The sequence below is a fragment of the Boleophthalmus pectinirostris genome, unplaced genomic scaffold (assembly GCF_026225935.1).
Source record: "Boleophthalmus pectinirostris isolate CB_2022bp ecotype Guang Dong unplaced genomic scaffold, ASM2622593v1 HiC_scaffold_10, whole genome shotgun sequence".
In the NCBI taxonomy this organism is placed as follows: domain Eukaryota; kingdom Metazoa; phylum Chordata; class Actinopteri; order Gobiiformes; family Gobiidae; genus Boleophthalmus; species Boleophthalmus pectinirostris.
The window spans coordinates 34,903,603-34,930,944 of NW_026570971.1; the positions used below are offsets into that span (position 1 = coordinate 34,903,603).

Genomic DNA, 27,342 nt, shown 5'->3' on the forward strand with positions numbered 1-27,342 from the left:
CAAAACAGTTTCTTCTGGAAAATATAAAAAGGACGACAAACTGAGCACAAAATCCATGTTTAATTTATTAACACATGGCAACTTTATTACAATATTTTTTCTTAATATTTTAAAGTGAATTCATGTTTCGATCTTACACTTTTAACTTGGGTTAACAGTGGTTTAAAACAACATTTGATCTTTTAGAATCCATTATTTGAATTTCTAAAGACCCATAATGTTGTAAACTGTACTAAAAATTAAATATAAAAATGCTTACATATTTTCAAACATCTAAATTTACAATAAACATGTTCAGCAATCACATACAAGTGGTTTTTACATTTTCATTGAACTCATCATCAGCACAAGAGCCAGTACGAGGTGGGAGGGCATCTGACACACAAAACCTCTATTTTTATTTCATATCTAAAGGTGGAATGTTCTGCTTTACAGTTTGTGGAGAGAGATTTTCACCTGAACACTGCAAACTGAATTCTCTACTCGAGTTAGAATGACTTGAATTCAGAATATTATCCGAATATTACTTTGTAGTAGTATATTTTTGTATTTATTTGTGTATGTTTATGTATTTCCAGCTGATTTTTTCAAGCTTTAAACAAAATGATCACTTTGTACTTATTTTTTAGATTTACAAACCCTACAGCTTTATAAAAATAAGAAATAACACACAAATAAATATCAAAATCAGTCAAAATTGATCAAAATATTCATACTTTGAATTCAAGTCACTTTAAACCGGGACTATGTAACTTTTCTGATAAAGAGTCCTCCACCTGCTTGTCTCCATGGAGATGTTTCACAGTACAACATTAAACTTCAACCTTGCACTTTCAGTTCACTTTGCACTTTTCATGTTCAATTAAAAGTGTTTTTATTGCTTAAAATATCTTGAAAAATCTGCGTTCATACTGTGAGTGGTGTCGCCTTTCCACAGATCTGACCTGTTGGCACCGCCCGCTTGTTTCCATGGAGACAGAGAAGTTTCATGCCATACTCCAGCAGAAAAGTGACACAGTGCAGCTTCATCATGTGTAGTTGATATTTGTGTGGAGGTCGGTCCGTGTTAAAAGTCTGTTTCACTCCAGAGCTCCAGTGTCGTCTGTGAAGAGCTCGGCCAGATCAGCCACCGTCAGAACAGAAGCCTCTGAGTGCTTCATGGACGTGCTGCTGCTGTGGCTGCAAACACACACAAATATGTATGAATATACATGAGTCCAATGTTTATAGCAAGTATAATGTGTTTGAAATAAGCACAGATAAAAACAGGAGTCTTTTATTAGAATGAAATACCTTTTCTCAGCCGTCTTCATCATCGTCTGCATCCGCTCTTCTATTGTGGATTTGATCAAGAATCTGTGCACAAATGTGGGCCTGTGGAGAAGAAGAACATTTTACATTCATGGTAACTGTTGTTTAGTACAGATATTCCCAACCTTGTTTCCTTCAAGCCCCTTCCCCCCCACTTACACTGGATCAGTATAAACACACACGTTGTATCTTTAATGAGTCTGACCAGACAAAACTCTGGGGATTCTCAGGCACCTCCCCCAGGAACCACTGGTCTGATAGACAGTACGAAAAATTGAGTTCTGTTTTATTCAATATTTATATATTTCAATATTTACCTGGTCACTGAAGGGTTGACCAGGTTTTGTATTCACCCTGTGTGTGTCTGTCCACCCGCGATAATTCCAACATTTATGGACTGATTGTCACCAAATTTGGTACGTGGGTCAAGCCCCTGTGCCTGATGCCGCAAAAAAAGTTTGGTGATGATCCAAGGTCATCTGAGGTCACACGGGTCAATCGAAAGGTCACGCCATTATAAAGGATCGGCAATTTCTGCAATTTCTGAACCATCTGCGGCCTAAAATATTCACCCAATCATCACACAAGTTGGTACACACATAACTGGGGTATGGACTGGGCTCCTCATAAACTGCTTCCTTGGTGATGAACTGCCCCCACCGATGCTTCATGGGGGACCAGGTTGCTATCTCTGATTGTGCTTGTTTACTTTGTTTTGATCAGCCTGTTTTAATCATGAAATTCTTTTTTTCTGAAATCTTCTCTAGACACTTGCACCTGTTTGAGGGAAATACAGGCTCTCTTAATTTAACTTGAACTCTACAGTTTGTACTGATGCAGGGCACTGCTGTGTGGCTCAATGGTGACGCTCTACATGTCTTAAACATCTTTCTAACATCTTTCTAATAATAATATGTTGTCCAATCAAACATGTCCAGTCTCACGTGGTCTGTTCTGTCCAGTCCACTCTGCCTAAAGCCGACAGCTCTATGGTGGGTTGGTCAAATAGACTATAATATGAATAAATTCTTGGTCATATACACATATATTAAACACAGCCGCTCTCACTTGGTCATATAGATATATCTATATACATATAGATACACAGTATATTCTCTAGTCTCACTTGGTCTGTCCTATGCGGTGCACTCTGCCTATGGCCTGCAGCTCTATGGCCGGGTTGAGGATGGGTTCCACCAGTAACACGTGAGTGGCCTCGATGATGTTCAGACCGTTGGAGCCCGTGTGGAGAGGAAGCAGCAGGATGTTGATCTGAGAGTCGTGTTTGAACGAGCTCAGATTCTCCTGCAACAAAACAACAACTTCATTTAAATTCAACAGGAAAAACACACCCATATGAAAACCAGGTAAAAACAATTCTATCTTGAGTTTTGATGCCAGGAGGAGATTCCCTTGGCTGTTCCACTGTGGATGGATGAAGTTAAATGAGGCTAAAGCAATAACAACTGGCTGAAAATGTGAGATGGATATGTGGAACCTTTTTGAGCTCTGAAATTATAATAATAAGTCTGTTGAAGGTGAATGGACTTTAAAAACACAAAGAATCATTTCTTCTTTCACTGAATACAAACCTGAAACTTGTGAGTTCCATTAATCTGAGTAAACTCCATGTTATTATCGAACAGGGCTTTAGCGATGATGTCCAACACACTCTGCCACTGTGACGAGAACAAAGTAACAAAAAATAACTTCACAACACATTTCAAACATAAATCAGATTGTGTAGACGTTTATAACAGATTTTGTTGAAATAAAGAAACAACATTATAACATAGATCAAAAAATAGCCTACCGTATTTTCTGCACTATTAGACGCTCTGTCATTGAATGGTCTATTTTCAACCTTTTTTTTTTTTACAAATAAACCACACTGGACTTTAAATGAAACCCAACAGTGTGATGGGTGAGTGGTTTTGTTTGTTTGTTCGTTCACGGTGACTCTGGGTTTGTTCAGTTGTGGCGTGTAGGGAGGGTGCTGTCTGGGACCAACGGATTGTTGGCGTGTTCACAGTGACTCAGTTGTTCAATATCTGGGTTTCACGTGACGTCATAGGGCTACGTTTGTCAGCACGTGAAATCAGATGGAGGGCAGGAAGTGAACTGACTGGAGGAAGCGAGTGAAACACTGTTGCGTCTTTGTCTGGCAAATTGCTATGTGTTGTGTAGTTTACAGCTGTGCCAATCGTTCTAACCGAGAGAAGGAAAAGCGATTTTTTTAGAGTACCGAATACAGTCGTCCACAAAGGTCAGAAATGGGAAAAGCTGACAGAACAACACCGTAAAAAGTGGATTACAAATCTACGTCTGCGGTCGGGAGGAGCAGAATTCGCTAATGCTCGTGTCTGCAGTGAACATGTCAACAAAGGTTTGTTACAAAGCTAAATAGTTTTTTGTGGTTTACCTAAACATAAACGAATCATTAGCAACTAACAGCTGACGACGTTTGTTGACATTAAATAGTTCAGATAGAGGTCACTGCCGATACACTGCAGTTTTTTCATAAAGTCTATACACATAAAATAAGAGAAACACTCACTCCGGCGAAGACCAAATGATAATCATCATTTAGGCGTTTTGCACCGAGGTTGAGGACCCATCCACTGACAAAAAAAGTTCTATGCCTCCAAACTTTTGTACACCTTCATCTGTTGTCTGGTGTAGAACGATGTCTGGAGAACTAGCTAGTTTATGATATCCCCTCCTCGATTGTTGGCAAATCTTTTACTTCGGTTGAAAATTCACTCATTTTCATAAGATGGGGTCACGCCCAATATATTTGTCGACTAACTGCTCGTACTTTTGCCTCGCTACTGGCTCTAAATCCTGACAATAAGAACTCTTCTCTATATCTGTGTTCTCCAGAGCCGTGTTTGTTGTGTTTGTCTTCACTTCCTGCCCTCAACCTGAAATTCACGCATCATCGTGATCACGTGACTGAAACCCTCCTATTGTGTCTAGAAGTGGCACATTGCACTCGCTTTTTCAGTTCGTTCCTCTGTTCCGTTCCTCGTCGGTGTGGAGTGATGAGTGTGTCTGTGGGTGTGTTTCTCTGTGCGGTCGCTGTCTGCTCTGTGTGTGTTTGTGTGTTCTGTGGGTGGTGTGGCTTTGTAGTTTTCTGAAGTCGTGCTGTGACACCTGAGTGGATTTGTGTATAGGGCGCTCTGGATTGTGGGGCGCGCAGTCGTATTTTAACCAGCGTTGGAGGCTTCCGAGCGCGCCCTATAGTGCGGAAACTACGGTACTATAGGCCCTTTAAAGTTTAAGTGTAAAAAGGTATACCGTGGAGAAGACGAGACACTTGGCCCCTGCGTCTCTGATCTGGATCTTCTTCAGGGTTCGGATCACAGCCTCCACTTTGGTGGAGTGACTCCCCTTTAACACAGAGACACTGATCAATAATGGAAAAGCCTGAGTGGAGTAAGGATAGAGTTTCTGCTACAGTCATTTACACAGAGGACAAAATCACCACAGTAAGTAACAGAAACTCAAGAGGACAGGTATAGCACGCAGAGTTCGAGACTGACCGAGGTGGCCACTGGTTCTTGTATTCAGTAAATAAGACAATAAAGAGAACACTGGACATAACGACATAATAATTAGTGCTGTCATGCGATAAAAAAAATTTAGAGATTAATTAATTATGATCTGTAATTAATTAATCTAATTAATCTCTTTTTAATCTCACCTAAAAATGCTGAGAAAAGCCTTCAATTGATATTTTCATTTAAATTCATTATTACATTATTGTGGCAGATCAAAAGACTGATATAGAACAAAAAAAGTGACTTTATAAAGTCATTTATTGTTTAACAAATCTCTCCAAATTGACTGTTGAGCCCAAGTCTCCATGAATAAGAAACTGTTTGCTGTAAAGTAGCAAAGATGAGGAAATCTGAACATAATAACTTTTGTCTACTTAAAGACAATAAAAAATCCAGTCTTTCCTTAACCATATTAAAAATATTATTGATAGAGAAATGCTTTATATATGAGATCACTGGTTTTAGTTCTGGTTTAGTCCTGGTTTAGTCCTGGTTTTAGTCTTGGTGTTAGTTCTGGTTTAGAGGCACACAGGAGGAAGTGCGGTTTATGCAGCGTACGCGAGAAAACGTACGCGGCGCACGGGAGCACGTCGGTGTCCGCGCAGTAACTACGGAAAGAAATGTGGTCCGCGCGTTCTCGGGTTAATGACGATGATGAAGGTGTGTGTTTGTGTGTTTTTGTATTTGTGTGTGTTTGTGTGCGTGTCCCCTCATGTGGCAGGTCACTATAGGACAGTAGTGCAGACATCATGAGTCTATGCAGGTTGTTTTCACCAGTGACATTTAAGGTGCACTGCTGCCTCTCTTCTACTGGCTCTTCGACCTCGTCCATTGTGCGACTAACGCGGCGACTTACTGCGCGCGTTTTGTGTGGGTTTCCGGCAATGAGTGGAATTACCGAAATAAAAAAATAATGAATGTGTTTTTTTGTGTGTGTGTGTTGTCCCAACAACACATAAAAACAGATTTTATAATAAAGCAACTCGCATACAGAAACTGCAAAGTTAGAGATTAAAAATGAGATTAACGCGATTAAAAAACATAACGCGCTAAATATGACTGTAATTAATTAATCGTAATTAACGCGATAATTTGACACCCCTAATAATAATAATAAAAAATACATTAAAAATAAACCGCCAATATGCCGGACTGATTCTGAACATTTTTGCCAAAATTAAATGACAGAAAATGCCATTACTGTCTATAAACCGAGACTTTACCAGTTTTTTTTCTGAAACAGGGACTTAACCAAAACAAAACCATGCCGAAACCTAAACTTTTAATATCCTTAAAGCTGCGTAACTTTTCTGGTGAAGGGTCTGTCAAATGCTTTTCTACATGGAGATGTTATTGCTTTATCTGGAATGTTTCACAGTATGGCTTTAAGCCATTCTATCTTCATGGAGACCAAACCAGACCAAGTTACAGGTCAGATCTGTGTCACAATGTTTGTTTTTCGAGGTATTTTTGAGCTATAAAACCACCTGTAATGGAATAAATGTAAAGTAGAGCTGTTTAAAGTCATACTGTGGAACATTTTAGGCAAAGTAATAGCATCTCCATGGAGACAAGTAGGTGGTGGACCCTCCACATTGCAGAGTGCACCTTTAAACTATTAAAACAAAACCTGTACATTCATTTTTTCTAAGACAAAGTGTGTATTATAGTGTAGCCTTCATGTCACTCCTCCTCCTTTTTTTTATCACTCCTCCTCCTTTTTTTTAATCACTCCTCCTCCTTTTTTATCACTCCTCCCCTTTTCTTGTCACTCCTCCCCCTTTTTTGTCCCCTGCTCCTAATTTTTTGTCACTCCTCCTACTTTTGTCACTCCTCCTAATTTCTTTTGTCAATCCTCCTACTTCTCTTGTCACTCCGCTTCCTTTTTTGTCACTCCTCCTTGTTTGTCCCTCCTTCTCACCTTGACGGGCACCTCCTGGTCGTGGGTGTGGTCCTGGGCGGTGAACACGTATGAGATCTCGGAGTGGCAGGTGGGCTGTCTGCAGATGGCACATTTGATGGCCCTGTTCCTCGCTCCGACGCTGTACTGCTCCACCATGATGGCGATGCACTCATTACAGAAGCAGTGCCCACAGGTAAGAACTGCCCACTGAGGAGAGCGAGAGAAGACGGAGAGTTACTGAAAAGATAAACTGCAAAATGATGTGATTTTAAAGTTGTCTTTTTGAGTGCTTGGCTTTTCCAACTTTGTATTTGAGACTGGTCTCTGTACTAAAGAGCACCAAAAAGAATGTTGTTGGTCAAAAAGACTCACTTCTTGCCCCAGTGGTCGGGCACAGATGGGGCACGGCTCTGGGTTGAGGCCTCCTGTTGACTTGTCCTGAGACTGTAACAAAACAAAGGAATTATATTTATAAAGAAGATTTTCAACACATTTTCTCAAACTGTGTAAAAGTGCAGTCATGATGGTCACATTTTGAGATTTGGAGGTACGTTTTTAGTGGTTCTCATTTTCAGCAGCTTATTTTTTTCCCATGTACAGATATATTGTATAAGCAGCTCTTGAGGTGAAGCATGTTCAGAAAGTGTATGTTAGCATGCTAGTTGTGCCCGTTGTTATCGTCCCAACAAAACTTCAAAATGCTCTGATCTCTGAGAGTTATAAGTTGTAAGTTTTAATGACGACGTTCTGAATGCAAAAGGTAAACGAGAAATAACTCTAGACCACTGCAAATTGTTTAAGATGAACTAGTTTTGTTTTTCATGTTTTTTAGACAATAAAAATCAGGTACAGCTCCTTTAAGTTTATCCTAAGGGAAGCCTTGGTTTATAACAGACATGTCAAACTCAGGCCCGGGGGCCAAATTTGGCCTGCGATCATATCAAATCTGTATTAGAGCTCCCCGCTGGCTACAGATAGACTATAGAGACATTATTTATTTAAATTTTGTTATTATATTATATTATTATTATTATATATTTGTTCTGAATTCAATGTTTAAGCAAAACTATTATTAAACATTTATTTGAATAAGAAAAGGTTTTACATTACAAAAAACATGCAGATGGTGTTGAAATTTTTCAATAAATATTTAGTTTGGCCCACGACTTAGTCCCAGTTTTTAATTTCGGCCTCTGTGAATTTGAGTTTGACTCTCCTGGTTTATAATATGTGAGAGTGTGGTGACCTTCTCAAGGTTGTTGAGGTACAGCTGTTGTCCCAGTTTCTTCTGGAGCTGAGATTTAGCCATGGCCTGATCGTTCAGCAGCTTCACTCTGTTCTGCTCCACCTGAGAACAGTGGTAGAGTGTTGGAGTGTTATATAGTTGTTTACACAGAGAGAGAGCTGTGAATAATAGAGGTGTTCTTCTGAAACAGTATGGACTATCTGACCTCATGAGGCTCTATGATGTGCAGTAGTTTGGGTTTGGGCTCGTCTGGGAGTCTCACTCGTAGTCTCTCTGTGGCCATCCCCAGCTCATCGATGGCAGACACATGGTTCCTCAGCACGCCCCAGTACTCATGAAGCACCTGGAAAGAAAACACAAATGCTCTTATGTTCACACATTTACACAAACACACAGACAAAAATTAAACAATTGTGTGTGGGTGAAATGTCTTGCATAGGGGTACAAGGACAATAGTAGTGGTGAGAGTTGGGATTGACCTCGTTCCTACCTTGTATTCTTTCTTCCAGTTCTCAAACAGCTCCATGAAGGTGGTGCCCTCCTCCACCAGCTCTGGGTCCAGGCGTCTGGACTTGGCGAAGGCGAGGATGGCTTTGAGGGCGCGCTCCGTCTCACTCGCTGCCCACAGACCTCTGCTCGTGGTGGGCAGACGATCATCCACCAGCCCCTCCTCCTCCTCGATCATCTCCTCAAAGATGGCCGTCTGACCCTTCACCCTGGAAACACACATTTTTGTATTATTCAGGTAATAAAACAATCAGTGCCTCTAAATGTCTTGGTTGAGGTTGATGTATACTAACTAACTGAATACAGCCTCTATCTCTGCAGCTTTGTTATCATTTTCGTTTTAGACATAAAATAGTAAAAATTCTAATTTCACACACCAGCCTAACCAAAAAAAGATATAATGAATTATTACTTACGTGTGAGAAAACAGCTTGGACTCATAATCATTGAAAAGTTCATCGGCTTTACAAAAAACACAACTGAAAAACAAATATGAAGAATAGGAGTTATATTGAGTTAGTCCCTGGGTCTTTTTTTTTCACTAAAGACGTTCTTCATTTTTGTAAACAGTTGACCTGCAGAGGGAAGAATGATTATATCTATGACTTTATTCATTTTATTTTGAACATTTTCTATATCTTTATTTAACCAGGATGATGTCCCATTGAGATTCAGAATCTACTTTACAAGAGAGACGTGGCCAAGGCAGAAGGCAACACAACAACTCAGTACACAAAGTCACAACATATTATTGATAATAATGGTCTACCAGTGTGTTTGATTATTTCATTTTATTTTATGCAGTGTTTCCAGAAGAAACGTATCTCACAATCTTTTATCGGGACGGGCCTTGTTGTATTCCTATTGTTGTATCATTTACACTTTAATCATGTCTTACTGTATATCATGTCTTACTTGTTGAGGGGCAGTCTGTTGGGTCTGAGGTGGCAGATTGTAGCTTCATCGATCACTTCCTGAGAGGCCGGTCCCTCCAGCCTCTTCACCGCCTCCTGGACTGTTTTCTGAGATTTCAACAACTCCTGAAGTTTAGTGGTGAGAATGAATTGCAGACCGCTGGCATCTCGGAACCTACCAAGTACAACATATTTGGAAAAATTAAAATTGTGCTATGGAACTTTTGAGAAGAAACTGTCTTGTCTACATGGACGTAGACAAGTGACTGTGAGTGTCATGTCACATGCATTTCGATGACATGTGTTTTATGATCTATTTAAAAAAAAAAAAAAAAAAGGTGTTTTTACTGCTCCATAAATACTTTGAAAAACAGTCCTTCTTAATGCTCAGGATCTCCACTCCACAAATCTGACTTTTCAACTTTATCAATCATTATCTGTGAAACATTCCAGATAAATCAAGTGCACTCCTTTGGAGCCGGCATCAAACCAAGAGCCACTGTTTAAAAGGGTTTAGAGATGTTTTTTTTATACATTTGTGTTGCTGAACCAGGTCTAAACCAGGTACATCAGATCCATATCAGGACATTGGACTCTGGTTCTCTTACTTGTCGGCCATGGAGAGCTTGTTGATGGGCTGTTTGTAGTTTGTGGTTAGTTCATTTTTGACTCTTGTTACGAGTTCATCCTCTGAGCTGCTGCGGACGGCTTTCTGCACCACGTCCAACCACCAGGGAGAGTTTAGCTTCACCTAGAAACAAAATTGCACCATCACTGTAACACTAAGTAGAAGGCATTAGTCTTATTTAGAGCAACACAGACAGTAAGGTATTCAGAAAGTGTCTTGCTCAAAAGCACAATGTACTGTGTGGAAGCAGGGATCAGACTTCAACTGTGTACTAGTCAATCAGTGCAAATGTTTAGCAGGATAGTGGACTTTGCTTTTTTGAAATGATGAGGGAAACATTTGAAGATTTAGGTTATTTACTAAAACTAACAACTGTCAAACTATTACTACTTTGATTTGGTGAATGTCTCTCTCTGCTCTTTACCCCCTTTATACGCCATACAATCTGCCAAATAAAGTCAGAAGGAAATAAAAATCACCACATTGTCTCACTTTGCGTTTGAGTTCTTTGATGTTTTGTAGAACGGGCTGCAGAGCGTTAAAAGCGTCTGCCACTTCTGAGTCGTACTTGGTCATGTAGTGCTGCCGGAGCTGCTCAGCCTGAAAAATAAAACACACACAGACTTTATGAATCCAATGTAAACTTTTAAAGAGACATTACTTGGTGTAATATTTCCTCACCTCTTCACTGAGTTTGTCGTCTCTCAGAGTCGGGGGGATTCCTGGGTGTTTGGCGTTCAGCAGCTCCATCAGATTGTGAGTGGCATGAAGTCTCTGTTTGAAACAAATAAATGTGGATATTTTTACTGAAATTCTACTGCCTTTGAGAGATGCTTTTGTGAGACTACATGTTCACACCATAACTGACTATTTATACATGAACAGGCCTGCTGAGGGCTTCAGTGTTCAGTGAAAATAGACTCCCAGTGGAATTGAACTGAATTAACCCAGACAACTGCAGCCTTGCCATATCTGATGTTTGGTAATTATTAAACAAAAACATCTGATTATGGTCCTTTTGATCACTAAGATTTTTCTGTTTGCATGTGATTCAAGTAACCTTTACACTCCAGAAATCTGATAATAATTAGATTTTGGTGTGCATGTCAACTGCTAAAATATTGAAAATCGTGAGTTGGGAGATGTCTGCCCTCAAAGCTCGTGTGCAGCCTATGTTTTTAAAATAAATAGGCTAGTATATCAAATGGTTTTGCAGATGTGTGAGTTGTTTGATGTGTAAATCCTAAACAAATGCAAACACATGAATATTAAACATCATTTACCTGCAGAGAGTCTGTTTTCAGTTTCCCTTTGTGCTCCTCTGATGAGCGCAGCACCTCTCTGTACATCTCTGCTCCCTCTGCAAACTCACCTATACAGGACAAAAGAGACAAAGAAGATTAGCTGTTAGAACTTTACGTTACATTTATGAACAATATTAACCAAGTACCAGGAAAAAAGCATAATATGATTTTGTTAAAAGGTTCTATATTATGTAAGCTTTAAGTCATGTTATAATGTTGTTCCCTCCTCAAAAACACACCTGGAGTTGTGTTTTGTTTCATTCACACATGTTTAAGTAACTCTTTATTATTAGTCTGTCTACATCTCCAAAGCCCTAAATGGACTATTCCACCTTGTGATGTCATGAAGTGGTAATTTTCAAGTTAACAGCTCCTTTTACCTTAAACTCAGTTGAACAGGGATGTAACAAAAATACTGTTATATTGCATTGTCAATACTCTCACAATTATCGTGGGTCATTGCAATATACCAAATCACAAGTCTGTGATTAACTTAAACGAGTACCGTATTTTTTGGACTATAAGTTGCACTTTTTTCATGGTTTGGGTGTTTCCTGTGGCTTATATATTAAAACTTTCAAACTGTCAGCTGCGAGAGGCTCTTGACTTGTGTGTCAGTTTTCTGCGTGTATCTTCTGCAGAATAAGCCACTGTCCTGCTGCAAGTAGTGAAATCTGCAGCAGAAAATGGTAATCGAGCAGCAGAAAAGAAGTTTGGAGTGAGCGAGAAACTTGTGAGGGACTGGAGGAAAGCGGGGATGGAGAACACAGCTTCACGGCAGCTGGGAGTGTGCAGCATGCAACTTTCCTGGAAGTCACTGCATGACAAAGCCTGGACTTCAGTGACAACTGAATTTGCACGAAGTTGCTCAGAAGTGACACCAAGGATGAAGAATTGAAGGAATTTAGTGATTTGGAGTGAGACGGTTTGTTCTGTTGTTTATGCTATAATTATCTGAATAATTGTTCATATATCACGTTAACATTAACGCCTATTCAATCTGTTGTTCTCTGTTCTATTGTTATTACTAGAACATTGCCTTTCAAGATAAATTGTCGGTTCCTGGTCCCTGATTTTATAAAGTAAATCTCCCCCAAAAAGTGCGACTTATAGTCCGGTGTGACTTATATATGTTTTTTTTCTTCTTCATTGCGCATTTTTTGGCTAGTGCGACTTATACTCCGGAGGGACTTATTGTCTAAAAAATACAGTAGTTATGATGCAGCAATGGACTCAGTTCATGCTTATGTCACAAAACCAGAAGACATATGGAAACATGCGGCTGACGATTTCCTTTGGGCTCAGAAGGCTCTCTGACAAAATCTGGAAAAACAGAGAAAGCTGAGAATATGGCCCAATTTTCTTCATCCAGATGTCTTTGTATTCTTTCTTTTTTCCCTTTATAAACTTGCCAATTTCATTTGTGTATAATAATTTTTCTATGGTCATTTTAAAAAAAGAAGTCACTGCAGTGTTCTGTTGTGTTCGGCAGATCCACAGTTCCAACCAGCTGTCTGTGACTGACACTGACACTGAAGCTGTGATTAAAGTCTCGTCCCTCATGGAAATCTTTGTCAGGTTGTGAAGACGCTGCTGCTGAATCCACGGTTTTATCACAAGCCCAGTGTCGGGAACTACACCGGAAGTTTGCATGTTTTCAAACGTCTTCCGGTAAGTGTGAATAGAGCCTATAGCTAAAAAAAACAGAGGGAACTACATAGACCATGATCCTTTGTTCTGTCTGAGTCCAAACTTGACAAAATAAGTGTTATAAGCACTTTTAAATCATAATTCTTTAGATTATGACAGAAGCAAAGGACTGTCAAAAAATTTTAAAAAGGGAAATGTAACATACTTCCAATTTTGTTTTGTTGATGTTTTGTTTTGAAAATATCGTATCAAAAGATTTGGATATCGTTACGTCCCTAGCACCTATACATACCATAGACCAAATAAGATTCTCTGTAAACCCTACTTCTCCACGGTTTGGGCCTTATTTAGATCAAATTACTACCACAAAAGTACAAAACGTGTGACTGGAAACAAAGCAAAGGGTTTGACTAATTACCCTGGGAAAGTTGGGGGTACATAAGCCTTAAAGAGCCGGCGTGTACCTCTGATAATGTGGATCCCAGCCAGGCCGTTGAGAGCGCACACCAGCTGCCTGTGGGCCTCCTCGCATTCGGATCTGCATTTCTTCTGCAGAGACTTAAGCAGCTCCTCCATCGTCATCGTGCTGAAAGAAAAAAAGAGGAAAAAAACACATGTTAAAAAAACTAATTAACAACTAAATGAGGTATAGCGGGTTCATTTTACATAAACACAGCTGCGACGACTATGAAAAGGGAGGGGAGGGAGTCTATTAACGCAATAAATATACATGTGTTTGAGATGAATGGGAGCAGACGTGAGACTGAAGGACACTTGAAAACACAAAGCAGAGTGTGTGGAGGTGTATGAGAGGAGCTATAAAGAGAGGATTACAGGGTTACAGAGGTTTGTATAGTTTAAACACAGGGTCTCGCATGTCCTCAATGTAAATCTATGCAGCTTGTTCAGAGGCGACATTTTGAGGACTTTTTAGCCATTCAGAAGGTATATTATTTTGTTTTGAATTGTTAATTGCCGTGGTGCTACTTTTTCATCAGTGTGAAACTCATGGATGGGTTCAAAAATGAGTGTTTTAAAGGCAACTACTGTGTGACACGATTTGGATACAACTTTGATTGAAGAAATAAATGTTGCATTACGACTTTTTAAAACCAGCTTTCAAAAGAACTTCGTCCCTCTCTCCCTCCTTATTCACCTCTCTCCCTTTTTATTCCTCCCTAGTCTCTCCCACTCTAACCTCTTCACTTCTCTCTTTCCATTTTTCTGCCTCCTCTCATCCTCGCAGGTGATAGTCCCTCTTGCTCTTTCTCACCTCTTCAGCTCTCTGTCTCACATTTTTTTCTCCCCTCCTCCTCTTCTTCATGCCTCATCCCTCTCTCTCTTATCTCTTCACCTTCTGTTGTGCCCTTTTGCTTTGAGGAAGTTAGTAACTCACGTAATAAAAAATAAGAACTTGAGAAGATCCATTATTTGCCTTTTTAATTATAAATAAATATATATACTAGAGATGCGCAGGTGGCAGTTACAGCCGCAGACTCTGCGGCTAAACCGCGGGTCGGGCGGATGACGTGACGAAAAATTATATTTTAATTAAATTTGGGCGGGTGGCGGTTTCACTACTCAGATAAAAAAACTCTGAACTCGGAGCAACTGGGAGGAGACCGAGCGGACGGCGGGCGGGTGCGGTTTTGAAAACTGGTCAAAAACTGTGGCTGCAAATGGACAGCGGGCGAGGTGATGAGTTTTGCGATGCGGTTGCGGATGAAAAAGTAGCCCATCTGCACACCTCTAATATATACAGGTTTCCCACTCTTTTTCACTGACAAAATTTCAAAACTTTTCCATGAGTTTTTCATGAGCTAAAGTGAATTTTCCATGACTTTACGGCACCTACATGTGTAGAATTGATCAGACTTTTAGGGTTAAATATGAAATGTTAACTCTTTCCACTCACCTTATGGTTTGAGATTATTATTGGAACATTCAAAATCCTGTCAGTGCATTTATTGTCGTCTCTTTTAAACAAAAGGTGCAGACGTTCACAAATAATCAGAACAGACTCATGAGAACTGAACAGAAAGCTGTAGTAGCATGAAAGAGATACAAAAATTCCATGACTTTTCCAAAATTTTTCACTTTTCTAGGCCTGGAAAATGACATTTTCAATTTCCATGACTTTTCCAGGATTTCCATGCCTGTGGGAACCCTGCACATCAAATGAATAATTGCTTAAATCAATATAAACTGGCTCCAACACACTCTCTCTCTCACCTCTTCTGCAGGGGTAAGAACTCCCCCCTGACGGCCTGCGGGTGGCAGCAGGCCTGTCTCAGTCTGAGCAGAGGCCCCAGAATCGTGTGAACGGTGCGGCGATCCAGAGCTCCGAGCTTCAGGGTCCAGTCTGAGATCTTCCTGAGTCGCAGCAGTGCATCCTGGGAGCAGACCTCGTGTTGTCTGTGGTAAAAGTGTCCCTCCACCGGAGAGAAGCGGAGCCAGTGCACCTCCTCTGTCTGCGCGGGGATCTGGATCTGACACAAGAATGACACACATGTGGTTTTGTATAGCTCAACTGTAAAATCAAACATGTCACTGATGGATTTATGGATTTACAAAACCAAATAATGGTTTAATATTCTAACATATTACATTTCAATTTAGATATGATGTACATCTACCTACAATAATGCATCTTACTGTAGATTGTTGAAGGGTTGTACAATTAATCACATTTCAATGACAATTATGATTATTGCTCTAATTGAGAGAAACATTTGTGTAATCTAGAAATCAACATTATTAACTTTAACTCTTAAATACAATACACATGTTTCTCTTTGAGTGGAAAACTTGCTCATGGATTAGACTTTTCTACTTGTAGAGTATGTTTACAGTATATGTCCGTAAAACACGTCACCTACTTTGATTTGTTTGATTTGTTTCATTTTAATTTGAAGTAAAGTAAACATGTGCACTGTCCTGGTTTAGTCCCTGTACCTGGTCTATGACGTCCTTCTTGGCCGACCTCCACAGGACCTGACTGACAACACTGTACAGAGGAGCCGTGTTACCACGGCGATAGGGGCGGTACAAAAGCTGGTCCCACCAACGCTTCACCCAGAACGGGTCGAGTCTGAGGAACAGCACCAGCCCGTACAGATCTGAGCACAGAGGGGAAAACAGAGAGTGGTTGTATATTACATGGAACAGTCAAAAGTCTTGCCAAAACTACTTCATTCAGGTGAGATCATATTAAAGCAACACAGTGTAACTTTCTGGAGGTAGCCCATCAGCAGCATGATTTCATGGAAACAGAAAGTAAAACCAGATGGATATGTTTTGTACCACACTGTGGAATATTAAAGCCAAAGAAATAATAGTGACAAGAAGATGAGGGTTTTAATAATACACACTTTTTCAGTTTTCATAGGGACAAAATCAAATTAAAACATCAAACAAATAGTGTATTTGAGTGTTAAGTTTTAATACCTTCTAAACCTCTCTGAACTGGAGTCCCACTGACGCACCATCGGTTCACTGAGGCCAAACGCAGAGCCATCTCAGCCGCCTGAAGAAGAGAAATAACAGTATAAAATAAAATAAATCCTCACAGAGGTACTGTGCACTTACAGGACTGTGACATCATCACATTGTACAAACTGAAAACCACTAAAAGTTTCATACCTTCGCTGTGACACACTCCACCATCTGAGCCTCGTCCAGGCAGATGCGCCACCACTCGACGGCCACCAGGGGGCTGGGCACGGCCATGTACCTCTTCTGGCTCCTGAAGCGGCGCCCGTCCTCACTGTTGCTATGGGGCAGGTCCACATAGTTCAGCTCTGAGCGCAGCACATCGTACGTTGTCATGACGACGTCCTGCTCCGCCAACATCTGAGGCTGAAGGAAACCATGACGCTTCACGCCCTGGTACACCTGACAGAGACAGACACAGTATTACAGCACACATGAGACGAGACTATACAGAGAGAGAATACAGAGATACAAGTAACATACACTTGAGTACACCTGACAGAGACAGAGGGAGATATAAACTACATATTACACAACAGTGTACCTGACACACAAGAGTGGACAATCACATACACACACTAGACAGGAAGTGTATGACTATGGCTTTTTTAGTCATGTTTTTTCAGTTTCCATGTCTATCTCTGACTGACATGAATTACCAGTAATAAAAACATTCTCACTGCAAATCAGGAAAATCATTTGTAAATTTATAAATTAACAAATATAGAAGTGTATTCATAAAAAGCAGCACCACATTACTTTCTGAAGATGGCACGTCACCTGCATGATTCCAAGGAAACACAAGTTAAAACCATACTTCGGAACATTTTTATACCAACTGTGGAATTTTATAATTAAAGTAAATTCCCATTCCCATTAAAACAAGCAGGAAGTGGTGCACCACCAGGCCAAATATAAGTCAGGTTTGTGGAGATACAAGCCTGTTCACAGTAAGGACACATGTTTTAAAAATGTAAAAAAAAAAAAACTATCCTTTTCTGTTTGTAAAAATAGATTGGCTAAGAAGTTATAAGTGGAGCTTTAAACCTGTCTGTTGGAGGGTCCGTCACCTGCTTGTCTCCATGGAGATGTGCCTAGAATGTTCCACAGTATGACCATAAACTTAAGAATCTCCATGAAGACTTTCAAGCCAAACTACGAGTTAGATTTGTGGAGAGGCGACCCCACACAGTAAGCATGTATGCATTTTAAGATATTTTGAGCAATAAATAACTTCTGTAGTTGAATAAATACATGACAGATTAGTTTAATACCATAATGTGGACAATTTAAACCAAAGCATTAACATCTCCATGGAAACAAACTGGTTGCAGACTCTCTCCAGAAAAGTTTCGCAGTGCACCTTTAAATCTGAGCATGTCTGTACGTTAAAGCAGCGAATATTTAAAGCTCCACTGACCAAGACTCTGAGTGAGGAGGAGCGGATGTGTTTGTTGATCTCCTCGACCCACTGGTGGCAGATGGAGCTGGGCGAGATGATCAGGGTGGCACCGGTGGGCACGGGCGTCATGGCGACCAAACAGTGCGGGCAGAAGAAGGGCGTGGTCTCCAGGCTCTCCTCTTTGTAGTTGACACAGTCTGCGTGCTGCCACAGGTCACAGTTCATACACTGCACCCTCGGTTTGTAATCTATAATCCCCAACTCTCCACAGATGCATTCAAATCGATAGTCTGAGGTGTTAAACGGAAAAAAAGATTCACGTTTGGGCAAGTCTGCGTCCTCCTGTGAAATATTCTGCACAATTTCAGCTTTTTCCTCTTGTTTATCATCCATTTTGTCTTTCAAATCCAACTCGCTCCTGTCCTGAGAAGTTTGGGAGGAGGTTGAGATGTTAAAAGTGTCATTTGAATCGTCCAAGTTTTCAGATAAGTTTTCCTCATATTCCTTCTTCGTTTCCATGGGGAAGGAGGACGGTAACGCCTCAGGATCGTTGTCATCTTCAGTCAGAGCGTTTTGGAGAGCCACCTCAGCTTTGTCCTTTGCTCGTCTCTGAAATGATTTCCGAGGTGAGGACTCTGGAGTTTTAGGAAGCTACAAGAGAAAACAGGATGGATATTACTGTAATGTACTGACACAATGTTGTGAACTTGTTTTAATTGAACAGAAAGAATTACAACATACTGAACCAATCACAAAGTAACTTATAGTCAAGGTGTTTGCAGGTGGTATGACTGCACCAAAGTCAAAAATGTCATTCTGATTTTACTAGTGACACTTATTTTAATTCTAAATTTAGCCTAGCAATTTTTACAAGCGAGATTTGTGATTTCCTCTAAGCGATTTGCCCAAGACCAGATTTTATGGAAGTAAAGGGAGAAAACTTGCAATGGTGCATATTCCCTTATAACATTGTACTTTTCTATTGGTGACAAACAAACAAAAACCTACATTCTAACTGTATTTCTTTTAGCTGCTCCCATCTGTATTAAATATTATTGGCCTATATAATATTGTGATGTCATCTGAAACCCAAAAACAGTGTGGATCCATGGGTTTTAGATTTAGAGGGATGGAAAATTTGGACTGTTGTCATAACAATTACCAATTAAAATACAAATATTTTATCTTTTGAATGGTCAAAAGTCCTAAGTGTCGTCATACTGATATCCATGAATAGCTGGAAGTCATTTCAACTCCTGTCCAAGACTATATCAGAGAAAAGCAAGTTTTAAGATTAATTTATGTCAGGGTTTCCATTCTTTTTCACTGACACAATTTCAAAACTTTTCCATGATTTTTCATGACTTGAAGTGAATTTTCCATGACTTTACGGCACCTACATGTATAGAATTGATGAGACTTTTGGGGCTAAATATGAAATGTGAACTCTTTCCACTCACCTTATGGTTTGGGATTATAGTTTTTGAACATTCAAAATTCTGTCAGTGCATTTATTGTCATCTCTTTAAAACAAAAGGTGCAGACGTTCAGAAATAATCATAATGTTCTAATAAGAATGTAACAGAACACTGTAGTTGTGTGAAAGAGATACTAAAATTCTCTGACTTTTCCAAAACCTTCATTGACTTTACAAAATTCCATGACTTTTGCAGGATTTCCATGACTGTGAGAAGCCTGTTATGTGGTTAAAAAAGTTGTATTTAATCTATTGTAATGTGTGTATATGGAGAAAAGCAGGTTTTACTGTATCTTGTGAGATGTTAACTTTATTAGAGACCAGATAAAAAATATAAAACGTATTCATCCCCACCATCTTAGTTGGCGTGAGGAGTTTCTCCTGAGCTCCTGTGAAGTTGAACCCGAGTTTGAAGGAGCCCATCATGCCGCGACCTTTGACCTGCTTGACCTTCTTCTCGTCCAGCAGTTTCTTCATGGTTCTCTTGATGTGGTTCCGGTTCTTCACGGGGTCGTAACCGTAGCAACTGCGCATGTACGAGGACATGGAGGACAGGGAGACGCCTTTGCCTTTGTCCATCTGCTTCATCGCCATCAGCAACATGGAGCGCACCGCTGAGGGAGAAAGAGGACAGAGATTAAACACCCTAAGTAATATTGCTCACAACAAAGAGCTGTCTGAGTCCTCAAAGCTGCTGAATCCTACTCAAGTCACAGATTAAGAAAACAGAATTGGAGAACAAAGTAAATACAGAGCAGTGGGGCGTGTACCGGTGTCGCTGAAAACTTGCCTGACCAGCCAGTCCCTTTTACATTCTTGGAACTGGACCATAGAGTCGACTGCTAATTCTGTAAAAATCCTCACTGTTTCTCAGCACTTTATGCAGACCTTTCTTCTCTTTAACACGTAACAAACCTGTCTGCTGTGTTTTGTCTCCCTGAAAACAGGGAGACAAAACACAGCTCCAGATCTGCTAATATTTGTAAAGTTTTGTCAAAGTGTGTGGCTCTGGCTGGACAGGTAAGGTGAACACAGACTGATCTGAGCAAGAATGAAAATGCATGAATCACTTTAAATAGAATGAGTAAATGAGAAGGAGAAACAACTAGAACATGGTTAAACGCTCTGATAAATTGAGTTTGCACAATATGTCTCCTTTAAAAATTTTCCAGTAAAATTCATCGTCATGTGCGAGTATTTTATAGGATAATAGATGCACTGTAATGCCTGAACATGATATTGTGTCCTCACGTGGAAAATTGATTTTTGTCTTTGGCTGAGAGACTTCTGATTTGCGAGGAGGAGCTTTCTTCTTCTCTGGCGGAGGAGGAACAAAGTAATTCACTGACTGCCCCTGAAATACAAAAATAGCTGTTTAAATGACATCAAACAAACACAATATTTTCATGTGTATTTGTGTTAACTGTTACCTCTGGCAGCGTGTAGGCCTCCTGCTGCAGGTTGGGTCGAGGGTTGCACAGAATTAGGGCCAAAACTTCCACTGTTTTTCCGAGTCCCATCTCATCGGCCAGGATCCCCCCGGGCCACTCCACTCCGGCCAGAGGGAACTCACGGATCAGGCTGGAAAACAAGACATTTTAAACTAGCCATTATCCTTTACATAAATCTGGTATTTTCAGGGCCTCAAACACAAACTCAGACTAACCTAAGACCTGAACCAGGACTAAATAAGTGCCAGAATCAAGACTAAACCAGGTCTAAAACAAAAACTAAAATGCAACTAAATCAGATCAAAAGTAAACTTGAAGTAAACTTGAAGATGTAAAGCTCTTACCAGCCTGTATAAGGGTTATAAAACAACTTCTTTCCGCACAAAGTCACCACCTCGTGCCAAAGGTGATGCAAACCTTGTTCTGCAAAGAAAACAGCCATAAAATCACTTAACACGTAACAGTTCAATTATTTTGTGATTCATCTTTTAGTGTCCTGAAAGTGCTATATACATAAAATGCATTTACACTTAAGATATTTTTTATACATGTTTATCTGCATTCAAACTGTGTTAAATATTTTGTTTTAGTATTAATCTCTTGTCTACATTTTTTATTTAGTTTTAGATTAAGATGTAGATTTAGATAATTGTTTTAAGTTCTACTGAATACATAATAGAGTTGAAGAAAATATATTTGTATTTTTTATTATCATGAAACAGACATGTTCCTTGGATGTGGAGTTTCTTTATGTTCTGGTTTGAGGCTCTGGGACTGAAAAGTGGAATATGGATCTGCTTGGTCTCTATTTTTTCTTTCTTTCATTCATGTATGTTTTATTTTTATGAATCAACAAACTTATCAGTGCTTTTGCTTTATAAATGTTGTAAATGTTTTAGTAAACGTTTAGTGATTGCTTTTTATTTAGTTATAATTAGCATCATGTCTAAGTTAACACTGCATTCAGTCTCGTGTTGTTACCAGGAGGACAGTAGTAGCTCTTGTTACCTTTATGTTCGGAGCTCTTGGCCTTTTCTCTCTTTAACATCCAGTTGACAGCCTGACACTGGTACGGCCGCAGCACCGGGACCAGAGCTTTGTGCTGGGGCTCAAAGCTCAGCTCTGCCCCCTCTCTCTGATGAACACGCCGAACGAAATCATACAGTTCCTCTATGTTCTGTCTCTCCAACTCCGTGTCACATTCCTCCTCCTCATTATCAACCACTTCTACAAAAAAACAATAAAAAAAAATATAAAAAAAATAGTATACATATGAGGAGCTGCAGAGAAGAGGACACATTTTTAAAAATACTATATGGTTAGGGTTATTTTAAACTTGGTAAAATTTTAATTGTATTTTGGACATTTATTGGAGCTGCAACAACTGAATAATTTCATTCCAGGATCAATCAAATATTCCATTTGGGATACATGTGCTTTTTATGAATGTGCCATTTCAATCCATGACTAAGTGGGACTACATATTTAAACTTGAAATAACTAGCAGGAGGTAAAGATGAAATGGAACAAACTAAACACAGCATAACTATAATAATCAAGACTTAATTCAACAGTGCATTCACATTTACACATACACAAATCAAAATTGGGACTAAACTCGGAATTAAACCCGGACTGGTCCAGGACTAAACTAACCTGATTCATCAGCCAGTTTCACTTTGTAGAAACTGTCTGACCTTGCAGCATTAGAATTCGTTCACTTGACGGTAGGTAGTTTTTTTTTTTCATTTAACCAATCGCTGCTATTTAGTCGTGACATATGTAATGCGCTGCTAACGGGGCTAACTGGTATATGAAGCTTTTCCCAAATCCTGTAGGAAGAAGGACAATAACGTCTTTCCCCTTGATAAAATTCACCAAACATTCTCTTTGTTCCTCAATCTCGGGAATCATTGCCAACACAGAATGTTTGGTTCTTCGCTGATTGGCTGGTGCCTGAACTCACACTTCCAGGGTTTTTGCAAACCATTTAGTGTATTCTGATTCCTGATCTAGTCGCTGGAGAGAAAGGAATTTGAGTGGAGGCACTAGGTGGCGCCAGCCTGACTAGAACTTAACCAAATCTAGATAAAAAATAAACCGTGCTTGAACCAGGACAAGTGTGAACATAAGGCACTCACCAGGAACAATAAAATCATAGAAATATTCCATCATTTTCTGCAGGATTTGATTTGCTTTCTTCAAACGAGTCGCTCCTTCACTCAGAAACTCAGGCTTCCCAAGTCCAGCCTCCAACAGGTAAATGCCCACCTGAAAAATACAGACGTTATTAACTGTACAGGGGACATGACGTCACAAAACAGAGGAAGATGACCTTCTATTTACATATGAGTTGCAAGTGTAATTCTACCAATGATTGGAGCATGTGTATTAAATATTTTAATTGACTGAAAGGAACAAAGCATCTTTAAGAATCAGTCACACTTTACTCTGCATATTCCTGTATAACACTAAAACATGCAAACAGTGCAGTAGTTATAGTAAGGATTAAAAGTACAAAGTAGGGCTGTAGTCCTGAAGTTCTACCAACATTTGTATTAGTGGCCTAATTATATTATTTAGAACCAATAAAAAGGAGAAGCAATTGTGAGAGTCAGCTGGAGATTTGGAAATGAATCATGACTGTGATATGTTTTTTTTTTTCCATTTAAATAACTGCTTCCTATTACAATTTTCCTTTAGAAATAGTTGTTTTGCTTGAACTCTTGTATAGTTGCAGTTACAGTGCATACTTAATAGTTTTGAAAGTTTTCAGTTGACTCATCAGTTGTCAGGGCCTGTGTTTATTTGACAAAGAATTTCTTTATTTGACTACAGCTCTAGTACAAAGTATAAAGAGTATTGTTAACATTCTCACTTTGAGCCTGATATCAAAAATAGATAATCATCATAAATGACTGAAGTGGAAACTACTAACATATTATAATATATCGTATCTTATTAGTACCTTATATGAGTCTTCTTTTCCTTGGTGACAGAGGTGGATAACTCTCCTCTGCAGAAGCCAGTCCAAATCTCCCAGTGAAATTCTGCTCAGACTGCACTCTGCTTTGTGCATGTCCTCTTCTAAATCACTCTGAGCCCCTGAGTCCTCTTCCGAATCATTATTTCTTCTGTAACTTAAACAAAACTGCTGATCTTTCCTTTGAAGCAAGAAAGTCCTCTGCTCAAAGTCTGAAGGAAGCCATTTTGGTTGAACAGTGAACTCCCCTATTAAAGCTTTCCAAAAGAGACCGAGCTGAGCCAGGGGTATTACAGTGACAGATACAGCAGGAGAGGGGGGAGTGTCTGTGGATGTACTTGGTAACTCCTCAGTGGTTTTAACAGTGCTACAAGTTGCAGTTTCATTTTGAGGTTCGCTGTTTGGAGTCAGTTCGATAAAGTTGGAGCAGGTCGGGACCTGGTCAGGATCTTCTTCCAAAATAACTTCGTTCTTCCGGTCCTCGAGCATGTTCCATTCCAGCCTCTTCTTTGCCTCCTCGTCCACTCTCACCGGAGGAGCACGCTTCCTTCTGCTGCTCATGGTGCTGCCCTATAACACAAATACAACTAATTATATTATTATTTTGAACACAATGTATTTTTAGAGTGTAGTGATGGGTGAAATTTCTTAAAATGTCTCTCAACTTGCTGTCTTGATGTATGTCTTGATGTTTCTCAAGTGTTGCTCTAAAAGTGAATATAAGAGCAGGAATATTGGCTTATACCATTGTTTCTAAGAGAACACAGCATGTTTCCTTATGCTTATAGCTTCAAAAAATCTATGTAAGTATTTTTGTAGACTATATATTGCTCACCTCTAACCTAGGCCAAGGATTAAATGCCAATATGGAATACTTTACATATAAGGCAACATGAAAATAAAATAAACAGGTTAAGGGGGTTATATACACTACTAGGTCTGCTAATTATAATCATTCTTAAGCAAGCTCCAAAAGTATAACATTCAATTTTTGTGTAATTGTGCTTTTTACACAGTAGCTACAGTTTGGTATCATTTTACAGTGTTTTCCATGATTTGTGTTTTATATTTATTTATTAAAGGGACAATGCATATTAAAAGCCAAGATAATGTAAGAGACAAACATGAACTTGTAAATATGCAGGATAAATCTCTCACTCATACACTATAAAACACACTCATACATCGTCAATATGTAGGTTAATGTACAGGTCAGACATATACTCTCATTACTTCCACATGCACGACATTGACATTTATTTACAGGTCTATATATTACAGAATGACTATGTGCTCCTCTTCCGTTGCTTAAGGGACTGTTGAAAGATTAAACAGAGACGGTTAATCGTGTCTCCTTCAAATAATTGTAATGAAACAAATTACCTCCATATTCGCAGAAATCTATGCAATTTATGCAAACATCTTCAGTCTGTAAACTACGAGGAAGTTGTCTGAAAGTCATTTACGTAATTATAACTTAATTAGCAGAGAATCATCAACTTGGAGTTTGAATTATTATTCAGTTTATTCTGCAGATGAAATGAGTTTTCAACAGTGAAACACTCACTGTGTGCGTTTTACTTGATTTGATCAAGTAAATCTACTGCGTTACTTAACGCTAAATCTAAATTGCATAATGTAAACATTTCGGCATTGTGTATTTTACGCAAAAAATTAGATGCAAAAACAGCACATTTACTTTTGTTGTTTCACAGAAGACACGGGGATTGTTATCGCAGCTTCACTGGTCGTTTCATGAGGCTGTATTTCTTGTTTTTGTGTCAGAAAAGAACCAAAACATTAGAGCTCATTCACCGCTCCGTGTGCTCCGCCATGTTTAAATGGCGGAAGTGACGTTACAGTATTTTAGGGGGAGTTCCGGTGGATGAAAAACTAAAAAAAAAACTTCGAGCAACAACTTCTAAATTGGAACATAAGACTGATTATAAGACAAATTCATGCAAGACACGATGATGAGTTATTTAAATATGCATATAGCTAATATGTCTTTTGTAGCGCTAACTATCTGAAATATGTTTGTTTAGAAATTCTTGCTAACTCTCTTTTAGCTAATTAACGTGTTCATTATGGGGTTATTTTGCCTCTTTAATATTCATAAATGCACAGAGGGTGATCTACATATAGTCTTTGCTTTGTGTGTTTTGATATCTACAAATGCAAATCTAATAGAAGTTACAAAACTTTGATTTTGGTCTTTACAAATAGATGTGTATTTGTAAATATATATTTTTCATTTGCAAATAAATAAATAGATAAATAAATAATAATAATACATTTAATACATTTGTAAAACTGAAAATTCTGTTTTTCTAAATCCAAGTTGTGATACATTTTATTTGTCTGCAGGAATCTTAAAACAGCGTCAGTCAGAGTTTGGCTGACTTTTGCAAAGGCACATGTTTCACCACAAGATGGAAGCAGACTACACCTGAAGTCTTTATGGTGCAACATCAGACCCACCTGTACCAAAGCATCAAAGCATCAGGTACGTCTATTACAAGCGGACCAGATTTTCAAAATAAAAAATCTGAGACATCCCTGGTTTGGGTTGGTTGTAATGATGAAATTGTGAAACTAGTGCGTAAGGGAAATTGTTCTGCACTTGGCTCTAATGTGAGTCAATATAGTCACATTTTCTTTGTGTTTTAGTCACTCGTCAGCTTTTCTGTATTTACCTAAACAAATGACAGTTTATGCCTCTCTTTACTGTTGGTAGGTTTCAGATTGGTCAAAAATAAGGACATTTCTTGTATAAAATGGATAAATATAAAATATGGGAAAATGTGCTGGGACAGGGGACACAGGGCTCAGAACTGGGACTGTCCCGGGTAAAAAGGGACATCTGGTCCCACTAGTCTATTATATCATTGAAACTCACTCATATTTGTTTTCTGTAACATACAAATGAATAAAATCTCTCTCTATATATATTAAGTTGTCTAATCCTTACATAAATATCCAACGGTGGAAAGAGGACTTAGACTTGGAGTTGACAAACTCTATAACAAACTAATACAAGAATCACATTTCAGAACATGTACAGAGTTAGCAGTTTTTATACACAATTGTAAGACTAGATATTTTGTTATTTGTGGAAGAAATTTGGGTGTTTTAAAAAATTGCTAATTGCTTCCATTCAAATTGCAGTTTCAATTTGAGTGTGATTTAATCTTGCAGTCCCAGCTAGAATTATACTCAAGTACATATCTAAAAATCTACTTGAAAAAAATCTTCTCTGTACAGTTACTTTCCACCTCTGCCTCTTTCTAATCTAGTCTAATCTGCTTGGACTTCTAACAATGAATTAGTTGACGCCTTTTTGGTGTTTGGGGTTCTTGGCGGCGTGCTGGAGCTATCAGGGGCACTGCGGTGAGTGTGACCCGCTTTCGAGATGCGGTGATGGGGAGGAGGAGAGGAGGAGGAGAGGGGGGGTACCAGCCTCCTCTCCCACAGTGCACACTCCGGTGAAGCAGAGGGGAGAGGAGAGGAG

At 39.2% G+C, this 27,342-nt stretch overlaps 1 protein-coding gene across 1 annotated transcript; it reads right to left on the reverse strand.

Moving 5' to 3' along the window:
* Positions 1–41: 41 nt before the first annotated feature.
* shprh (SNF2 histone linker PHD RING helicase) lies at positions 42–25,670 on the reverse strand. Its single transcript, XM_020937959.2, has 30 exons — positions 25,531–25,670; positions 23,817–24,401; positions 22,990–23,119; positions 21,857–22,075; positions 21,193–21,271; positions 20,828–20,978; positions 20,649–20,751; positions 19,752–20,011; positions 17,939–18,571; positions 16,669–16,920; positions 16,474–16,552; positions 15,982–16,145; positions 15,259–15,515; positions 13,491–13,612; positions 11,356–11,444; positions 10,754–10,846; positions 10,565–10,672; positions 10,053–10,195; positions 9,446–9,619; positions 8,947–9,009; positions 8,514–8,739; positions 8,229–8,366; positions 8,024–8,125; positions 7,150–7,221; positions 6,796–6,984; positions 4,612–4,704; positions 2,904–2,990; positions 2,438–2,616; positions 1,294–1,374; positions 42–1,179 (listed from the first exon to the last, which is right to left on the reverse strand). Exons 2-30 carry the CDS (start codon positions 24,390–24,392, stop codon positions 1,080–1,082), a joined length of 4,962 nt encoding a protein of 1,653 aa, XP_020793618.1. The 5' UTR covers positions 24,393–24,401; positions 25,531–25,670; the 3' UTR covers positions 42–1,079.
* Between the last annotated feature and the right edge of the window lie 1,672 nt (positions 25,671–27,342).